Below are 18,968 nucleotides of genomic sequence, written 5' to 3' on the forward strand. Positions count from 1 at the left end.
GGCAGCTGGTTATTGCAGCAGCAGTGAATTCGCACGAGGTTCCTGTTGAGGTGTAGCTGAGGTCTGAGTTGCTGGAACCAGCAGCTTTTTTTTCCTCCAGGCAGTGAATGAAGGTGCTAAGTGCTGGGTCCGAGGGGAGGTCAGGGCTTTCTGGAAAGACCTGTGCAACCTGGGCAGTGGTATGCAGAAGTAGCATACGTAGGGAAGGGTCCTGTATGTTCATGCATTGCAAGCGAGCACACAAATCCTGATTCTGGTCATGCCGCGGGGAGTATTTATGTGCGGACAAGGAGACCACGTGTACCTATACAGAGATAGGAGCCGGCTGGGCTTTGCATCGGGCTGCAAATATCTGCTCCACCGCCGGGGTGCAGCACACTGTCTGAATCCAGCGCTGGGAGTTTTGGGGATGCTTTGGGTTGGAGGCACTGCCAGCCCCAGCCGTGCTCCGTGGGCCACCAAGTGGGAAAGTCCTGGTGGGTGCAGCCAGAGCCAAGCATGGTGGCAACCTGCCTCCGTCCTCCACTGAGCTGGCCAGCCCTCGAAGCCGTGCTCTCGTTTAGCCCATTAAGGCTGGCTTTCGTTTTCCCTGGTGAATCAATTTCTCAGTCTTTAAATGGTACCTTCCTTGTGCTAATCATACAATAGGACTACTAATGAATGTCTCAATTATTTAATGTTTGAATCGAGTAATTATTTTCTTGAGGTAGCAAATTGAAGTTTTCAGGAGGAAAAATACCATCTTCCTCTTCCCCCCCCCCCCCCGCCTTTGCTGCTACATAATTAAGTAATTGTATAGCCAGTGATTTAATAGCTACAAGATCAGGAGTGACATATTTTATTCATTTTAAGCAGGAGTGTTTCTCATTTCTCCTCTTTCTCTCTAGGAGAAGCCCTGGCCACCCTCTGGGAAGGCAGGGAAACCAGCTGCAAAGCTTTACCATTGCTTCTGTGGCATTTCTATCAGCGTTTAAAGATTTTTCTCTTCTTCACTGAGCTGCCTCTCATGCTGGCTGCCAGCGGGTGCTTTCCCGGGGAGCGTTTTCTCAGAGGGATGCTCTCCGGGTTTGCTGCGTATCACCACCACGGGCTTGTGTCCCATCCTTCCTGAATGCACGTGGGCTGTGTCTAATGCACTTTGTCTAATCGTCTTGCATTTTTTGGTGTGTATTTGGAGGGAAGGGAAGAGCCCAGACACTGAGCATCATTTAGGTGGGAGCTGTTTCTGCAGTCAGTGGTTGGAAGACAGCCCCCCCCACCCCAGACAGTGCCCTGGTCAGGGGATACCTCCCTTTGGAGGAGACACCCACCGTGGCACGGAGCGTTTGTCACAAATCATCCCCGTCTCGCTGTCGGTGAGAGATGCTGAGTGACAGTCATGCTTGTGAAAACCTCTCTACTCTTTTTAAATAAATAAAGAAGTTAATCACTAGGGAATTAACGTGCTCACATGTTGAGACATCCTGGGGATGAAAAGAAGCGTCTAAGGAACAAACATATTTAGTGTCAACTGAGCGTATATCTGAATTACCCTCGTTTGCTCGCGCGTTAGCTGTACATGGGTATCGGTGGTGCACAATATGCGAAGGGCCGGGTGGTCATCTGTACAAATAATTCACCTTCCCTGCTTGTTTTTCTTCCGCTGGTGGATGGACTGTGCTTTCTTCCGAGCAGGTTGCTGTAGCTGGGTAATTTTTGCTAGTGGCACTTGATCTGTAGCTTGTTTGTAGGTAGTTGCTTGGGAGTAGAGACTTCTTGTAGCCATAGAATGACCTGATAAAAAATGGATGATGTGTCATATTCTTGTTCTCCTGCCACAGACAGAGTCCCAGGCAGGCTGTGATTGCTCCCTCCTTGGATGAATGCAATGTTAAGCTGCGCTCCTGGCGTGAGCGTTCGTGACCGTGAAGCTGAAATGGGCTTTCTTGGCACGTTCCCCCAGATTTCAGACAAGTTCCCAACAGCCAACTGATTGGCGAGAGCGCTGGCAGAGGGGGAGCACAAATGTGCTGTGAATAGGCATTGGAGGCAATTCATTAACAGGACTTAATTAGCGAATTCTAAGTGGCAGCGCTCCGGGGAGGAGCAGGGCTGGACCCGTCCAGGTCATGGTGAGCATCCCACCAGTCGGACGGGTGTAAGGTAGGGATGTGCACTCAGGGACACGCACGCATCTGTGCCTTCTGGAAAAAGCCACTTTTGCAGGAATTAGGTGCGGATCTGTGCAGACACATCCCCGCGCGGCTGTCCTGCTTGCCGCCGTGTCGCTGCCGGGAGTGACAGAGCCGCTGTCTCCTGTGACAGGGTTAAACTCCTGTGACGGTGAGTGATTACTCACCAGATGACAAATGAGCCGAGGCTGCAGTGGCATTGCAACTAGATTTTCAAGGGCTTGGTCTGTTGTTAAAGGAATAGTGACTTGCTTGTAATTATTTAGTTAAAACTTTTTGTCGGGGGCTGCTTCCTCTGCAGCATCACGGCCGTGGCTTCTCGCATCTCTCTCCAGCCACAGCTTCAAATTTTCCGCTGTGTTTGAAGCCCCCTCAGATGGGAGTCTTGGTGGCCTTGCCATAACATCAACCCCTCTGAGGCCCTGGGGATTACACAGCCCTTAAATGTGGTGGCCACCCTTTAAACCCGAACAGGGGCAGTGGTGATGTCTTCAGAACCTTTCCCAGGTATTTTAAAACACTGCTTTCTGGTGTCCTTATTTAACACACACATTGTAATTAAGAAGAATTTCCTGTACTCCTCTGGGGCTCCCGAGAAATTTGAGAGCTGGAGGGTTTTGTATGTTATGTTAACATGCTTGTTAAAAAGAATAGGTCTCCTCGGCAGAGCTGAACAGAGCCCAGACACCAGCTGGGGCAGCTGTAATGTTGGAGGACCTTTGGGAAGCATGAGCATGGGATGGATTTGGCCGTGTGGGAGGGACTGCAGGTATTTGCCAGTGCTGTGCAAGGAGAAGAAGGAGGGGAGGTCTGGGTCCTTTGCTTTGGGTCTGAACAGTGAGCTCAGGTGGCCACAGACGGCATGTGGGTATACCTTGTCCTCATGTCATCTTGCAGGGTGACTCACCTTCATGGCTGGCACTGAATTTGGGGCGAGCTGGTGGATGCCGAGTGTCCTGACTCTCCATTTCTGGTTATCCTGAGCCATCGGGCCCCGTGCACAGCAAAGCTTCCCATATCATTAAAGGGTTTCAATCATTCTTCAGCCTGGGCATGGGTCTGCGTTCCTCTACCCGAATGAGTTTAGCCGTTCAGTTTGGTGGCCGTGGGCACGGCCGTAGTGCCAGCTGCTACGAACCCTTGGGTTGCACTGACCAGAGGGCAGGAGCAACCTGCCGATGGCATTTGCTTCCCAAAGCCTCCTGAGAGTTTTGCTGTTTGTGGGTCAGGATACAGCCCGTCCAGGTGCTTGTTGTGAGCTTACTGGCCCTGTGGGCTGAGACTCAAGAGCTGTCGTGATACTCCGCAGCCTGGCCAGGAGGGTGCAACCATCCTGCTGGATGGTGCTGGGCCAAGCACTGTGTTGGCGGCTTGAGGCCTTTCTTTAGCTGGGCTAAAGTCACCATAGACTTGGGTGACTCTAGGGTCACCTCCCAAGTCAGACACCATAGGCAGATTTCAACTGAAATCTCAGCAGCATTGCTGATGTCTGGGGAGGAGGAAGGGACTGTTTTTTCTCCTGGAATATCAGCTTGCTTGGGGTTTTTTTTTGCTTTCTTTTTAGTTCAGCTTTGCACAGCAGTTATTGATAATGTTAGGAGCTAGCCAAGGGTTAGATAGCAAAGAGGAACTTGGTGAGTCTTCACCTGGGACCAGTCTGCCCTTTCCCTTTATGGATCTGCTGCTGCAGCGCAGCTGCGTGCAGTTGTCCTTCTGCACCGCGCCTCACGTACAGCCTGCAAGAGACCCCGACGTGTTCCCGGCAGGACTTCCCCGCAGTTGCGCTGTGGTGGTGAGAAAACTTGGATTTATGTGTCTTGACTTCCCGTGCCCACTTCTGCAACTGGTAGACAGCCTTGCCTCTCAGCTATGCGTTACCCCATCCTCGACACTTCCCCGAGCATCTCTGCTGCCGTCAACGCTGGGTGAGTTACTGGGTGTCCCTAGCGATAACCGTTACCAGATGTTTACACGTCTTGAGATGTCGTCGCCAGGGCTCCATTTCTTATGCCTCATTTCCTATGGAGCATTTGTATTTTGCAAAGTTAACTTCCCTCCCTAAGTTCGGCTTTTCCCCAGGGCATTGCTGTGGCATGTACTCGTGTATTCCAGCAGCCGCTCCCCGTGGTGGGGCACTGGGATGTGCTGGGAGCATCCAGCTGTGCTGGGAGCATCCAGCTGTGCTAGGAGCATCTGGGCATGCTCAGCCACTCTGTTTTGGGCACCCGAGTGGTTGTTTAGGACCGGAGAGTGTCAGAGGGAGGCATGTTATGGGGCTCCTGTCCCCTCCAGTGACTTCGCCCCGAGATGAGCTCTGCGGGGAAGCGCGCCTGTAGTGACAGCACTGGGCACGACGGGCAGTGCCCAGGTGGAGGGAGGCGGTGGGCTTTGTGGGGAAGGGACAGCTTGGAAAGGCACTCTGGTGTGAAAGAAAAAAGCAAGACGTTGCGTTTTGAAACATTCCCCACGTGCAAGGTTTTTGCTTGCCTGTGTTGCAGTGATCCCGATTTAAATCCTAAACAGATCTGAGTTAAATAACTTTTTGGAGTTGTCATTAAAGGCCTCCTTCTCGGGTTTGTTTCTGTTTCTTCCCGAAGGTGAAAGCTGCGGGAGTCCCTAGTTATCTTAATTTCACCTTGAGTGTTTTTGGCTGCAAACTTGTGGCATTTGGCTTTGTGGAGATGATAAAATCTAAGATTTCACTCGTGAAGGTTTCACTCAGCTGAAAATCCCTGTTGAATGAGGAGCATGGGATCAGACCCCTCATTTAGATCAATGGTTCAGGAAAAAAAAAAAAAAAAAAAGAGAGGTGAACTATGAGCCTGTGAAGAAAACCTGGTCGGGGGATAAGGGAGGAGGGGGAGAGCTGAGTTAATGGACGAGAGATATCTCCAGCCTGGAAATGGATGAAGGGAAAGCAAATGTATTGCGCCTCGTCCTCCTGGGATTAATTTTGAATATCAAACGCTTGATCTCGAGCCGTTCCTCAGGCAGCCGGTCATGTTTCTGTGAAAGCTGCATTTTGAAAAGAATTTTTCTGATGCTTTAAAACAGAGGAAAGCAAAGCAAATGACCTTATCCTGCTTTGCATTATGTCACACTCGATGATATTCTTTTGCAGTACTTGCAGCTAGCTTGACACATCGAGGCAGACAGCCCCTTATTATTAAATCTGTTTGCAAATGTGCTCAGATTGCCCTTCACATCCACCCCTGGTTATGAGCGGTGGCAGACCGTGGCTGCAAATCGCAGGTCCCCGTAAACACGCACCGAGCTGCCTCCCCTTCTCCCCGCCTCCCGACTAAGGTTGTCGACACTTTAGGAATTAATAAAGTGTCCTACTGGAAAAGGAAAGTGTTTTCTTCCCCCCTCGTCTGGTATGTTAGAGGGATGGATGGGAGGGTTCCCGTAATGCCCTCTTCCCATGGGTCCTCCTCATCCTCCCGCCGGCTCTTTGGACTCCGCAGCTGAGATACTGACCTTATTAATCTGCCAGTGCAGCCATCCTATAAATGGCAGTGAATAACCCAGGCCCTTTTAAGCTGTGTCATCTCTCCCTCCAGGTCAGATCAGGCCAGCAGCGCTTTTTTTTTGCCGTCCGTCAAAGCTGAATCAATAGTGCCTCATGCTGCTGAGCCTTGCTATTGCTGCCGGCGGCCATTCCTCTCCCGCATGCTGCGAGAAGCACGCTTCCCCGCGAAAGGCCACGATGTTTGCTCCGATTTTCATCTCTTCCTGAGTAAATCCACCGTGTGAAGTACCTCTGTCCTTCCCGTCAGCGTCACTTGATTTGCCTCCAGCGGCAGTCATTGCGGGGATGCCTCTGATGCTTGGCTTCCTCGTGAGCTAAGGGGAAAAGTCCTCCCAAGAGACAACTAAGGGAAAATTTTCTTTCCTAACTCCAGGCCATTGGTAATTGGCCTCGGACCTCTACAAAGAGCTGTCATTAAATAAATACCAGGCTGCCCAAAACCACAAATGGGAAAGACTCCAGGGGTTTCGCTTTGGCCTCCATTTGGATCCTAATAGATTTTTATCCTACAAGCAGGTCTGTGGGCTTCAATATTCGTGCTCGTGTCTGATGCTACTGCAAAACCTGATAATCTCTGTGCATCGCTGGTAGCTTATGGCAAAGGCTCCCAGAGCAGCTTGGGCGTTTCTGCTGAGATGTTGTCTATCGCCTCCAAATTTGTTGGCTTTCAGTGTCAGTGAATACGTGCTTTTCATTACAGGAGGATGAATAAAAGGCACCACTTAACCTTACTTTTTTGTTCTGCAATCTTTGGGGTTTTTTTCTCCTTTCTTATCCTCCTCTTGAATGATACTCCCCCAATTTTTTTCCATTTGGTATGGAAATGTGTTTAGGATCAGATTTTTTTGTTGTTTCTTCCTATCCCTTTTACATACATCTGTCTATCCGATGCTGAAGAAGATCTTGCAAGTTGGGAATGTTGTTTTCTTCCATGACAGCATCGCAATGTTTTCAGTTATTGTTCTCTCTCCCTTTCTCACTGTGTCTTGCTTTCTTGGCCACCGTTGTCTGTTGATCAGATGGTTTTGTTAAGTTGTCCAGAGCGATGTGTAGCTTTTTTTCTTTCCCTGAGTGGTTACAATTAAGTTAGAATCCATCAGTGTGTATGAGTTGTTGGAAATGTTGCTTTTGATAGGCATTACCTTGTACTTGTCTGTATTAAATTTCAGCTGTCATTGTTTTCTTAATTGCCTGTGTTAGATAATGTTGTTGAATTTCCCACAGTCCTCTCCTTCTGACTAAAATGAATAGCATTTGTATCGCAAATGCTTCAAACTTGACACCTTTTCTCCCCATGCCATTTAAAACTTCACCCCAGCTTGGCTGATTTAATCTGCTATCAACTTCTCATCTTTTTAGTCATTGCTTTCTTTCCTTTCCATCTCTCTGTCCATTTGCTGCTCTGCTGTGCTTGCTGCCTGCTGGCCTCAGGGGGTGTTTTCACCGTGGTAGGAGGTGTTATGCACCCCTTGGATTTATCCGGGATGGGTGAGGAAAGCTCCGGTTTCCTGAAGGTGCAAGGGTGAAGATGTAGCACAGGCGGTGTAAACCCTGCAGGAGCTCTGGGACATGGGTTTGGGTTGTTAAACCGTGATTTTTCTCAGCCGCGGTGGCTTGAATCTAGCTACCGTGCATGTCGTTTTACGTCCTCCTTGCCGTGTCGCTGTCGTGCTTGGGATCTGCCTGATACAGGGGTGGGAGAGCCGTGACTCAGGAGATCTGACTTTTATTTTTCACTCTCCCACATCCCCGCTTTGTATGGCTTTTGACAAGCTGCTGCTCTTCTCCAGCTGCTGCCTGGGTTGTGTACTTTACGCTCCAAATTCCTTGTTCAAATGACATCCCTTCACAAGGCATCTGCGGGAAGATGTTTTTCATCTTCATAGCCTGCTGCTTCTTCAGGGGTACTGGTTATTATTAATTAAGACATTTTTGAAAGTCCAATAAATTGTACCTGCTCTTCTTGAAGGTATTGTTGCCTTCCTCAAAGAACTGTAATAGATTAGAGAGGTGTGACTTTATTTTCTAAAAGCCATGCTGTTTGCCATGTCATGTTCATCTAGGTAGTTTATTACAACTTTCAAACCACTAATTTAACAAGTTTACTTAATGTTGAAATAAGCCTTTGAAGTCTGGAATTATCTGTTCACTACCAAAGCAAGGAGTGATCATCTCCATGCCAGCAAAAATTACTGAGTGAAATTGTGTGGTAATTTTAGTCTTATTTTAGTTTTCAATCTATGAAAGTTTCTTGGTATTTTTAAGTGACATGAAAGGATCTGCTTTGTTCTGGGTTGCCCAATATCCTCTACTGCAGCAAATGAAGCCATTTGGTAACGTGGCCTTTATGAGAAAGCTATTATAGCTTTTCTCCCGTCATAACACCTCTTTGAGGAGGAACTGGACGGCATGTTAGCTGGTTGGCAGACCGAACCTTCAGAAGGGGCTGGAGGACCATAAAGAGGTGGGAGAGACCTCTGGCATTGCTCTTGAAACAGATGAAAGGCACAGAGAGAGTTTATGGACCCATCTGCAGGAGGAAGGCGGCAAGCTTGCCAGTTCGACGAAGCTCAGTTGAATCCTTCCTAGTCAGGGTAGATCCAAAGTTAATCACTAGGAGGTATGTTGGTATTTTTATCGCTGCATTTATATTTTATGGAACCATCTGGTCCCATTAAAGCTTTGAAAGTCAGCTTAGTTGTATTGAGTTTCCCAGGAACTGAGAAGAAGAGGAGCCAAGGGTAGGTGAGGTGTGGGGATGAAGCATGTCTCCTTGCAAACCGGGCACTGATAAACTCGACAGACCATCAGGGTGTGAGGAATGATAGAGATTTCCAGTGCAGCATTTCAATCCTGAGTGGTAATGAGGCTCCGTGCTGTGTCTCCCCTGAAGGTAACTGGTTTTCTAGCTAAAACGTTCCTGTCCGGTGAAACACCATCAGCATCTTCTCCTCTGGGGTTACTCAGGGAGAAGGAGACCTTGGTAACTCTTTGCGAAAGCAACGGTGACAACTTGAAAAATGGCTAAACCAGAAGGCGAGTGCCCTTCCCAGGCAGGTGCTGTGATGAGTTGCTCCGGGACATCGATGTCTCTAGCTGTGTCCCATCGATGGCCCCATCCCCGTGGGGGTGCACGAAGTGGTCCAGCTACCTCGTTTCCCACCTTGCTTCCCCTCTCTTGTCAGCTTTTGCAAAGCCGGCTAGATAGCTGCTGTCAGGAGAGGAGCAGGAGCTGCAGCCCTAGCACGGGCAGGCTCGCTGCTGGGGTCGTTGCTCTTGTGCTCTGGTGATGCTGGTGATGCCAACACTGATGGCAGAGCAGCTGTGGAGTTATCAAAACTTGGAGCTTTCCTCTTCTCGTTTCAGTGTTTGCTTGCTTGGGCAAGGCTCTTGGAGCCTGCCAGTCCCTTCCCCATCCAGCACGTTGCCTTTCCAGGGCTATGGCCTGGAAAAATGGGAGCGGAGGGGCATGCATGGACTAAATTACCCTCTGCTCAACAGCGCTGGTGGCTTTCCCGGAGCTGGCCTGGCTCACACCGAGCTCTGGTGGTGGTGCCGGTGTGTTTGGCTGGGACACGGTCCTGCTGTGCCGACTTGGGATGCAAGTGGTTACTGTACGAATCACCTGCTTTTCCGTGTGTTCCCAACACGTGTGTTGATGGGAAAGGGATTCGTGGGTATTTTGGTTTTTAGCGAGCACCTCAGGTGTCATGATAATTTGACAATAGAAACATTTTTCTTTCTGCTGCAAACAAAACTTGCTCTTCTTAGCTGGATGCGATGGTCCCCTGCGGATTTGAAAGGCACAAAACAAAACTTTTATTGATTTATTCCGGAGAATAGCTTGCATTTCCTCTGTAAATGCTCCTGCAACCCCCTGTGATTTTTTCAAACACCCCTAACCTGAGTCCACCACTTACTTGCTCCTGCGCGAGGATCTTGTAGCACCAGCGTATGGTAACTCCTTGCTCCCTGCAGGACTGGGAATGAGTGTCTGAGAAGCCCCTTGAGATGCTGACGAAGGTGCCTGCAAGGGAACCTGTCAGTTCCTTGGCAGAGGGAGACTTTTGCAAACCAAGGGCACCTCCTCTTTGCAGTAAGTGATATTTCGTGGCGATAACTCGACCTAGCTTATCTTGGTCACGATTTTTCTTCTTGCGCCCGAGTACCTCGGAGCTGCTGATAATGCTGTGGCTTTGGGGCAGCTGCTCTTGAGCAGTGCTGTCCATGTTAGATTTGAGCAAATAATTCATGTAAGCAATTTATTCATTGAACTCACCAGTCTCGAGCTTGGGGTATGTCTGCTGGGCAAGTTGCTATTTCCTCCAATTTATTAGTCGTGGAGTAATATGCTAATGTACATTGAAACTTATGTATGAGAAAGCATTTGTAATTCAGAAAGCTGGGCTGGCTGGCGAGCTCGGGATGGCAGATGTGGGCTGGCGTCCTCCCTCCTGGCAGGGCTGCCCTGAGTTTTTTGGGGAAAGCATCCTTCGGATGGACGCATGCTGGCGGTCTGCAGGCTTTTTTTACCCAGGTGTTTGCAGGAGGTGGGCGCTGGAGGTGTTGCAAACCAGGGGGGGAAGCCATTTGCTGATCAACCCTGCTTTTGCAGCCCTGCTCTCTGTTGAGCGTGCGAGGGGCTCTGGCCTTTGGGAGGAAGAGGGGCTAAAGCTGTTTATAGCCTTAAAACGGCGTATGCACAGGGCCTTTCATTCACCCTCTGCTCCTCAAAGGCTGGGGGAATTGGAGCTCCTGTTATTATTTAAGTGGCTTTCCAGCTGCTCCTTCTCATCCTGTCATCTCACTGCCCGTCTTTGATTAATGACCAGACTGTCCGTTCCAGTGCTTCTCTCTCTCCTTCACTTAATTCCCTTTTTTTCCCCCCCTTTCCCCTCCATTTCTGGGTTTTTGGTTTTTGTTTTTTTTTTCGCCTCACACAAACTGCTGATCTAAATGTTCAAAATAAATTATGCTGAATAATGGATGAAGACAGCTGCATAATTTATGGTGCCACAGGGTGAGGCAAAGCCATGTGTGCTCTTCCTCTGCTTCTTACCTCCTGTGCCATCCCATGCCCTTTCTCCGAGCAAACCAAGGAGGTGGTAGCACCAGGTTTGCTGCAAACCATAGCCTACTGAGGGTGGCTGCTCTTTAGATCCCGTGTTAGCTCAGAGAAGGGATTTAACATCGCAGGATTATGCACACAGGGGTGTTGTGGCCATCGGAGATGCGAGATGCTGATGTTCAGCTCATCAAAGCTGGTCCCTGCCTGCTGGGGCAGAGATAACAAAGTTTAATTACTCAGCCCGTGACATTCCCCTCCTTCTGTCGTTCTGGCGCAGGATTGTGCTGCTGGAAGAGGTTTTAAAGCCAGGTGGCAGGGGTGGGCTTCTCGGTTTTGGGTCTTGCTTTGCCTCGAGTGTCGGCATGAGAAAGTCTTCTGAAGTCCTGGTGTTAGTTAGCATGGTTCATTTTGGCAAGTTGAGGCAATTTCTTCTGACTTTTATATTATATTCAAAATTTCTTTCCATAAGGCTATCAGATGTAATTATAATATGTTGAAATGCAGTACTTCAACCTTATAAAAAATAACATTTTGATAATTTTTCACTGAAAATGTCAACACAATCAATAGGTTCTTGCAAACATTTTGATTTCATTAAATTCAGCTGATTGTCCTGCTGGCATGTTTTAACCCGCGCTAAATATCCTTTTTTCCATATTGGGATGAACTTAGATAATAAGGTTACCTTTTACAAAGCCACATGGTGATGAAGGAGAGCTTTTTAGCAACAGCCCTCCATGTTCCTTAGTAAAAGGATGAAAGAGTGGCAGAGATGACTGAGACAGTGAGGGGAAGAAAAAAGGATAGATGGAGAGACATCATTTTTCTCTATCCAAGTTTATTATCCCATCCATTTGCCTCTGTCTTTTTCTGATGTCTTGTCTATCAGCCGCTAAAACCTAATTCTGTAAGAAATAAATACAACTTGAGTAAATTAAGTGAAAAGGCTGCACAGAACCCAATTACTCTCTGTCCCCCGGACGCTTGGGAACGGAGTTCATTTCCCTGTAATGAACAACGCGGTGAGTGACAGCCTGGCAAAATGAGCCGTGGCTCAGAGCTGCTTTCATCCAGGGCAAACACGAAGGTATGGAGCAGTTAGGAAGGGTTATGTCCGTGTAGATGGAGATGCGGGGATGCAGGGTCTTCCCCTGGGATACTCCAGCTCGCGGGAGCACACGTTGCCTCCTTGGCCAGCCCTGGCTGGCTTCCTGAGAGAGATCACGTTTATTATTAGGGAAGCCATTTGTTAATAAAAATCAGAGCAACAGAAATGGTTAAAGGTGCCCAAGCGTTTCCCTTCAGACTGTCGTGGTTTCATTCGCTTGAAGCTCTTGGCTTCCAGGCTGGTTTTGTGCAGGCAGAGCCTGCGAGGAGGGAGATTTGGGAGGACTGCTCCGGGCAAGGAGCACTGCCTCGCAGCCTGCGGGAAGGAATACAAAAAGATGTAAAACCAAATGTGTATGGGAGCTAGAAAGTGGTATGGCTAAGGAATTGACCTAGGACGCAGGACTCGTCCCTGCTGTGTTGCAGCCCTGACTGCGTGACCTTCAGCAAATTGTTTTACAGTCTGCTTCTCTCTTCCCCAGCAGTGCGTCATTTTGCTCACTCTTCTTCTCTGATTGCAGGCAGGTTTGGTAAAAGATTTTGTTCCTCTGTGTGTGTATTGAACTTTGCACAAAAGCTTCTCGTTCCAGCTGTTGCTGTAATACGCGTAGCGTGCTTTGTAAGGAAAAGGAGCGTACTGGAATAAGGCAGGAGGGGACCCACGCTGAACCCCTCCGCTTGTTTTTTGTTGTGTGTGTGCACATGCAGCGGTCTGCGTTTGTAAGACTAAAACCAAGAGCTTGCTTAAGTCAAATGGAAGCGTGCGTGTACGTGGGCATTAAGAGTTTCGCAGGAAACCGGAGGGCAGCGGATGGAGTGCAAGTCTCGTGTAACACAGGAGTTGATTTGGTTGCTGTGACGCTGGTGACGGCAGAGTTGATAGTGTATGTTGTTACCATCAATACGATGAGGATGAGTGAAGGATCTTGCTCGTTCCCTTTGCCTTTTGGATGTATAGACTCTTTTATAGAGCTTCCCGAATGTTCCTCCAAATGAATAGGGATTGTCCAGGATACTGGACTTCACGGGCTATCGCCTTACGAGTCCCTGCGGTACATGGCCAGTCCCTGCTGTGCGCTTGTTTTAAGTTAGGGATGCCCGCGGCTAGTCCGAGCCAGCGCAGCTTGTTTGCGGGAGTTGTTGTGGTGCATCGGGTAATAACTGCATGAGAGAAGGAACTTGCAGTGCTTTATTATGCGTAATATCCAGCCGGTGAAAGACAGCTGCTGCTGCTCTATGGAGTATTACATCCCCATAATCAATATCAGGGAGGAGGAACTGTTGGGCAACCTGTTCCCTATTATGGGCACTTAAGCAATGCTTGGGTTGACAAAGAACCTTGTACCAACTGCAGGCAGCACATGTTCAACATGCTCCTCATATATCAGGGAGCGATCCAGCCAAATGCCCAGATGCTCTTGACAGCTAACTTTGGAGAGGAGCAAATGACAAAGCAGCCTTTTCAACAGGGTGAGCCTCCTTTTGCTTTGGATACTCGGTGGTCCGCTTTGCTTGAGTCTTGCGACCCAAGGGCAGGGAGACTGACAGTCGACTGCAATTACGTGAATAAATATCAACCAAGCAGGCGACTGGAGTGGTGTGATCTGATGTCAGGTGTGAAGGACTGCGAGCCAGGACTGCTGGGTTATTTTTCTGGTGCTGCCACTGATTCGTTTTGACTTTGAGCAAGTCATTTAATCGCTCAGTAATTAATCCTATTCATACAGCTAAATTGAGTACTGCTAGGTACATGAGCTCTCACGGCAGGCACATTGTGGCCATTCAAAAAAATCACAGCAACACCTATAATAGAAGAGAAGGTGTTTGATTTCAAAGCCTCCTGTCCTGCCACTTAAATCCTTCCCATCACGTACCTATAAAGGGCCTGTGGCAGGTCTCTGAACAGCTCTGCTTCCTTACTGCAGGGAGGAGTGATGCCCACTGGCCAGAGCTGGGAAATCCGTCACCTACCTTGGCAAATAAGTGTTAATGAAGTTCGCAGGGAGCCTGGGAGGGATAGTACTAGGAAATGGCAGATAATTCATGCTATTTTAGAATTGATCTCTTCTCCCTGGCCCTTTGGTTTGGAGCTGGCATACCAGCCTCAGGACCTCTCGCCTGTGCTAACGTGACCTCCCCCTCTCCTAATCCTTGCACCGTTTAACCAAAGAGCCGCTGAAGTCAATCAGAGCGAAGTGTTTGCAAGCAGGGCCGGTACCTTGTGCTGAGTGTTTTTATTAGCTCAATACAAACTGCAGCAGAGCGCTTATTGATTCCAGTGATCCATTGCCATCAGTAACATCATTTATAAACTTTTGGGGAAGCAGGAGTGGTAGCAAAACCTGCTGTATGATGCGAGTCACTTGGGCATTCAAATTACCTTTACCGAGCGGAGTATTTACTCTCTAAGACTTGACTCCAGGCTTTGCTGGTGGGTTAGGAAGGGCCTGGCAAGCAGCGAGCGGATACAAAGAGCTGCAAACCCCTTCGTTGCCCACAACCCCAGCCCACGTGGGTTTGCCGTCGGGCCGGAGGCCACACACGTACTGCTTAACCTCTGCGTTACACGGGAAAATGTGAGACCTTTTACATTTCTATCTGCCCTGCCTTGAACTAATGCTGTCTGGAGATGCTTTCCCGTGCTCACAATAAGTAAAGTTGGTTCTTTGGACCTTTAGCTGCAGGGCATTGCTTAAATACCCCTGTACTTATCCTCGCTTCTGGCAGACCTCTGTGATTGTACTCTGTACTTATGTATATATATTGTATATCAACCTGCTACCGAGTGGGCTACTTTATTGAATAAAGCTGCTATTTGGTAGTCCATTAAGCATGTTTTGTTGACCAGATGTGGCACCACAGCCCCATCAGGGAAGAGTTTCCCCTCTTTGGCTGTTGTGGACATAGGTGAGGGATGCGAGTGTTTGGGGCGCTTCATAGGTGGAAGTGTCTGCAGTTCTGCATGCGCACAGAAACGACTTCTGGGAAGCTGGGATAAGCATCTCGTTCCTTTAGCTTTTGAAAATGACAGATCTCTATCGCTTGGAGGAGTTTCTCAGCTAAATAGTGGCAGTAGATCCACTGGGTATTCTAGGGGAGCAAGGGGCTTAATACAAAGTCAGGACAGTTTAACTGGGATTTACAAACCCACCCAGGAGTTGTGGGTGAGTGTCTCATTTGAATGGGAATTTAATACCCAAGTTTCCCCAGATGGCTTAGAAAGTTTTTTTTTATGTGTTTTCCAAAAGAAGGTTTTACAAAAACCTGGAAAACCACCAGTAAATGTGTTTTGCCAGAATAACAGTGAATTTGGGGTGACTGGCTTTTAACTTATTAGCAGCTATGGGAAGTTGTGGCTTAACAGAGGATGCAGTCGTGAAATAAAACTCTAGCTATCCCCTTCAGTGCAACTTTTACCTGCCATAGAGATGTCAGTTTGTCTAGTACAATTTAAGAACACATAAATCCATGTGCATTTTTTTTCTTGCTACATCTGTAGTAGAACTGTTTAGATGGTGGGACAATATGTACTTTTAGAGACACTAAATTGCATTTAGAAGGAGGAGTTAGGAAGAGAAAAGGAAGAAAGGGAAAGCCAAGGTGGTACTAGCAGTACATCCTGGGAATTAGCTTTGCTGGAGCAAAAGATTTGGGCTACCGAGTCATCCTTATTGTACACGTGTGAACTTTCCTTCCCCACCGGGTCCCCAGGGCCACGCTTCCAGGTCATTTCCTTAGTCCTTTCTTCAAATACACTTTCCTCTGCCTCCTACCTCTCCCTCGGTCGGAGGTGGTGATGTCTGGTGGAGTAATTGCTCCGGGGATAACGCCGGACTCCGAGATGGACTGGGAGCCATCTGACACTCTCTTGCCTCTGGTCCTGCCCTCCACGGGGAAATTTTAAGCGTGTCGGAGCGATGGCTTTGCACAAATTCCCAGCTGACGGGACGCGTGTTTGGGCTGTCTGTCTGGTCGGGAATTCATTAGGAACTTTTGTGTTTGCAGCTGTCTCTCGGATTACATCTTTATTGATCCTGCCTGCCCATGGCCAATGGGAAATATGTGGAGATGATGAAGCTCTTCTGAAGGGGAGTTCATAATCTTGCTCAAACAAAGCCAGGACCCCAGAGGGAAGGATGAATGGCCTGTGTATAGCCTATTTTGAGATGATATGGCTATCACATCTTGTTCCCCTTGTTTTACTGGGATAACATTCAATTACCCCTGCCAGGAGCAGCTTCCCATAAGAGTTGTTGAGAGAGCTAATCACTTGCCCCAGTTACTCCAAATGAGAAATACAAGTCAGCTGCAAGCCTGTCTGGGGCCGAGGGGATCAGTGGGACCGGCACCAGTTTTAGGACTCCGCAGCGGTTCCCTAAAGACCTGGTGTCTTGAGGAGGTCGTGGAGCTGGAAGTCAGCCTCGGCCCCAGCTCTGCCATGGCTTTGCTGCTTGACCACGGGCAAGTCGCTTCATTTTGTGGCCGGATTTGAGCAAAAGGCCGTGGATGCTGGCTAGTGGGTCGAGAAGATGGCGAGTAAAGCCTCAGAGTTTCCGCTCCCTAGCCATTAGCAGCGGGTGGCCTTTCCCCGAGTCTTCCGTCATGGGGACACGTAGGAGGGTGAGGCGGTGGCTCTGTGGATTATTTGGGCTCTGCTGACCTCCCTGCGGGGGCTGCCAGCCCTGGGTGTCAGCCACGCAAGGGTCAGCGTCTTCTGCAGGGAAGCTTCTCCTCGGCCCGCGCTGATTTGAGCGCGCGTGGGCGCATGGCTAGACCTTGGCCAAGCCGTCAGCAGGTAACAGCTTTCACTTGCTATTAGCCTGGGCTGGATTTGTGCAGGCACCCAGGAGAGATGTAAAGCCCTAGCAGCCCCATATTGATGCCTGACAGCACCTCCCTATTTGTATACCCAAGCAAGGAGACAACTTGTGAGACAACTGCACTTAGCCCCTGCCAAAGCCAAGCGCTGGAGAAGTCCCCGATGTATTTAGAGAAACACACTGTCTCGCCGTGTCTGCTTTGGAGAAACCTTGCTAATCCTTCCTGAAAAGCCCAAAGGGGGATCCAAAGCAGCTTTTCATTAGCCAGACAAGCCCCAGCAAAACACATACAACGGGAGGGATGCTGCCGTCTGCCTCTCTGCGGCAGACCGAGTGACGGGGGAGTGCGTGTGGAGGGAAGGGGAGAGATGCGGACTTTGTGCTGGGAGCGGCGTGCGGGCAGGGAGAGGGCTGCGGGTGCCAGCATCGCACCGCGAAGGTGCTGGCAGCTTTGCATCGCAGTAAGAAAAACCAGGGTTCGTCCCTGGGACTGCGCCGTCTTTTGGGCATCCCCTGGGGCTGCAAACCTCGGCGATGGGTGTCTGCTCTTTTCCCACTGGAGCCTGTCCAGGCTCGTTCCTGGGCTTCCTAATGATGGATAGCCCTCGCCGCTGCCCGGAGGCAGGCAGGGCTGCCTGGCGTATTTCTCTATGCATGTGCAAACAAGCTATGCCTGACGCAGCGCCTTTCTGGCAGAATAACTATATCCATTGGATTGGGCTGTACTGTTTCTTGCTGAGCCAGTACAGCTAGTACAGGAACTGCGTGTAAACAAGTCCAAAGTGCGTGGAAAGCACTTATTTAGACTTTCTACTGCATTAGTGAAGGGATGGGAATTCATTTCTCGATGAGGCTAGCTGAGCCAACGTTGGTGGTATGTATCCTCAGGACCCGGGCAGATGAGCGCAAGCTGCAAGGCCATTAACAAGGCTATGCGCGTGTAAATGCTCTGCTGCTTGCTTTCGTGCGTACCTGCTGTGTATCAGTCCCCGAGCTGCTGTCTCTGCTTTCCCCTCATCTCTCCTAGCTGATAGACCCTTGAGCTGCAGCAGGTTAGATTGCAGCCCGCTCGGGATCAGGCTAATAGGTGATGCTAACAGGTTGTCAGCTCTGTGGCTGTAAGAGGATGCATTTCCCAGGCTGCGGTAGGTAAATCCAGATGGACGTGACTTGCATGTCCACAATTCCCCTCTTAAGTTGCAAGACTTGCAGTAGCTGAGAGAGTGCTCTGGCGATATCTGCAGGCACGGCAGAAAATCATTTTTGGTGGCGGAAAGTGACTTTGCTGTATGGATAAAATCTTGTGAAATTACTCCAGGGTAAGAACAATTTGTTTCGGTCTCCATCTGCCGAGGTACTGATGTTGGAAATGTCCAGATTTGCCAGATCTGCTCTCTGTACACCCATTTTAAATGCTGGTTTGGGGGTTTTTTGGTTGTTTTGCATGGGTGTGCTTGTGGCCTTGGAGACAAGAGTTCCACTAAAGCTGATAAAGGGCTTTTAAATATGCAGTCTTGCTCTGCAGATGCATAAGCACCTGCTAAGGCATTACGGTGTGATTAAAAAGAATAAATCCTTCCGAGGCCAGGAGAATACCTGGGTGAAATTAAACCCCGGCTGAAGAACTGGGCACATAGATGTACATGCATAAATTTATGTAGGTATGCGCATATGCTAGTATATAGAGCTATGGGCATAGATACATAGGTGTCATCTTGGTGACGTGGTGCCCATGAGTGCGAAGGGGCTCTTCGACAGCCCTCGCTGACACGGCGAGATGAAGTCAAGAGCAGTATTAATTTAGATGGCTTTCCTTCGCGTTCCAGGGCTGTTGTTATGGTGGTGTTGGTGTGTAATAAAATACCTTTTAGTGCTGGGGGAAATCAAATAATCTTACGCAAATGCAAACGCATCTGGACCGTGATTATCCTAATGAAATTGGTGATTCAGCTATGACTCTCCTCTCCTTTTCTTAAGGTGTTTTTTGCCAGTCCATGGGTTGATAGATTGACACCCAAGTGCCTTTGTTATCAGGAGCTTGTCATTAAGGGTCTGTGCATTGCTTAGAATTTAGACTAAGGTGTGCTTTTCTGGCTGGGGGATATTTTGGGAAAGATTTATGAGTTTTAGCAGATGGACCCAAGTAGTGATAATGAAGGCTCTGGGATGGTAAAAAGTATTTCTCTTGAAGAATAGGAAAATATTATGAACCTTGACATCTCTCCCACTCTAGAGGCAGCCTGTGAACTCTTAGTGCTAGGAAATTACTT

General features: G+C 48.9%; 1 protein-coding gene across 5 annotated transcripts in view; it reads left to right on the forward strand.

Annotated features, from left to right (window-relative positions):
* Window positions 1-18,968, forward strand: part of OPCML (opioid binding protein/cell adhesion molecule like) — a 315,386-nt gene that overhangs the window by 94,450 nt on the left and 201,968 nt on the right. The window contains exon 1 of one of the 5 annotated variants that reach the window (XM_030021753.2): window positions 2,124-2,142. The exons of 3 other annotated variants lie outside the window; for them this stretch is intronic. Coding sequence is in view for 1 of the 2 variants with exons in the window: in XM_030021747.2 (XP_029877607.1) it covers window positions 3,982-4,096 (115 nt within the window). In the remaining variant the exon portion in view is untranslated. Of the gene's footprint in view, window positions 1-2,123; window positions 2,143-3,966; window positions 4,097-18,968 lie in introns of those variants that run through there. One more of the 5 variants, XM_030021747.2, reaches the window with a different exon arrangement.

Source organism: Aquila chrysaetos, chromosome 8 (genome assembly GCF_900496995.4).
Source record: "Aquila chrysaetos chrysaetos chromosome 8, bAquChr1.4, whole genome shotgun sequence".
In the NCBI taxonomy this organism is placed as follows: domain Eukaryota; kingdom Metazoa; phylum Chordata; class Aves; order Accipitriformes; family Accipitridae; genus Aquila; species Aquila chrysaetos.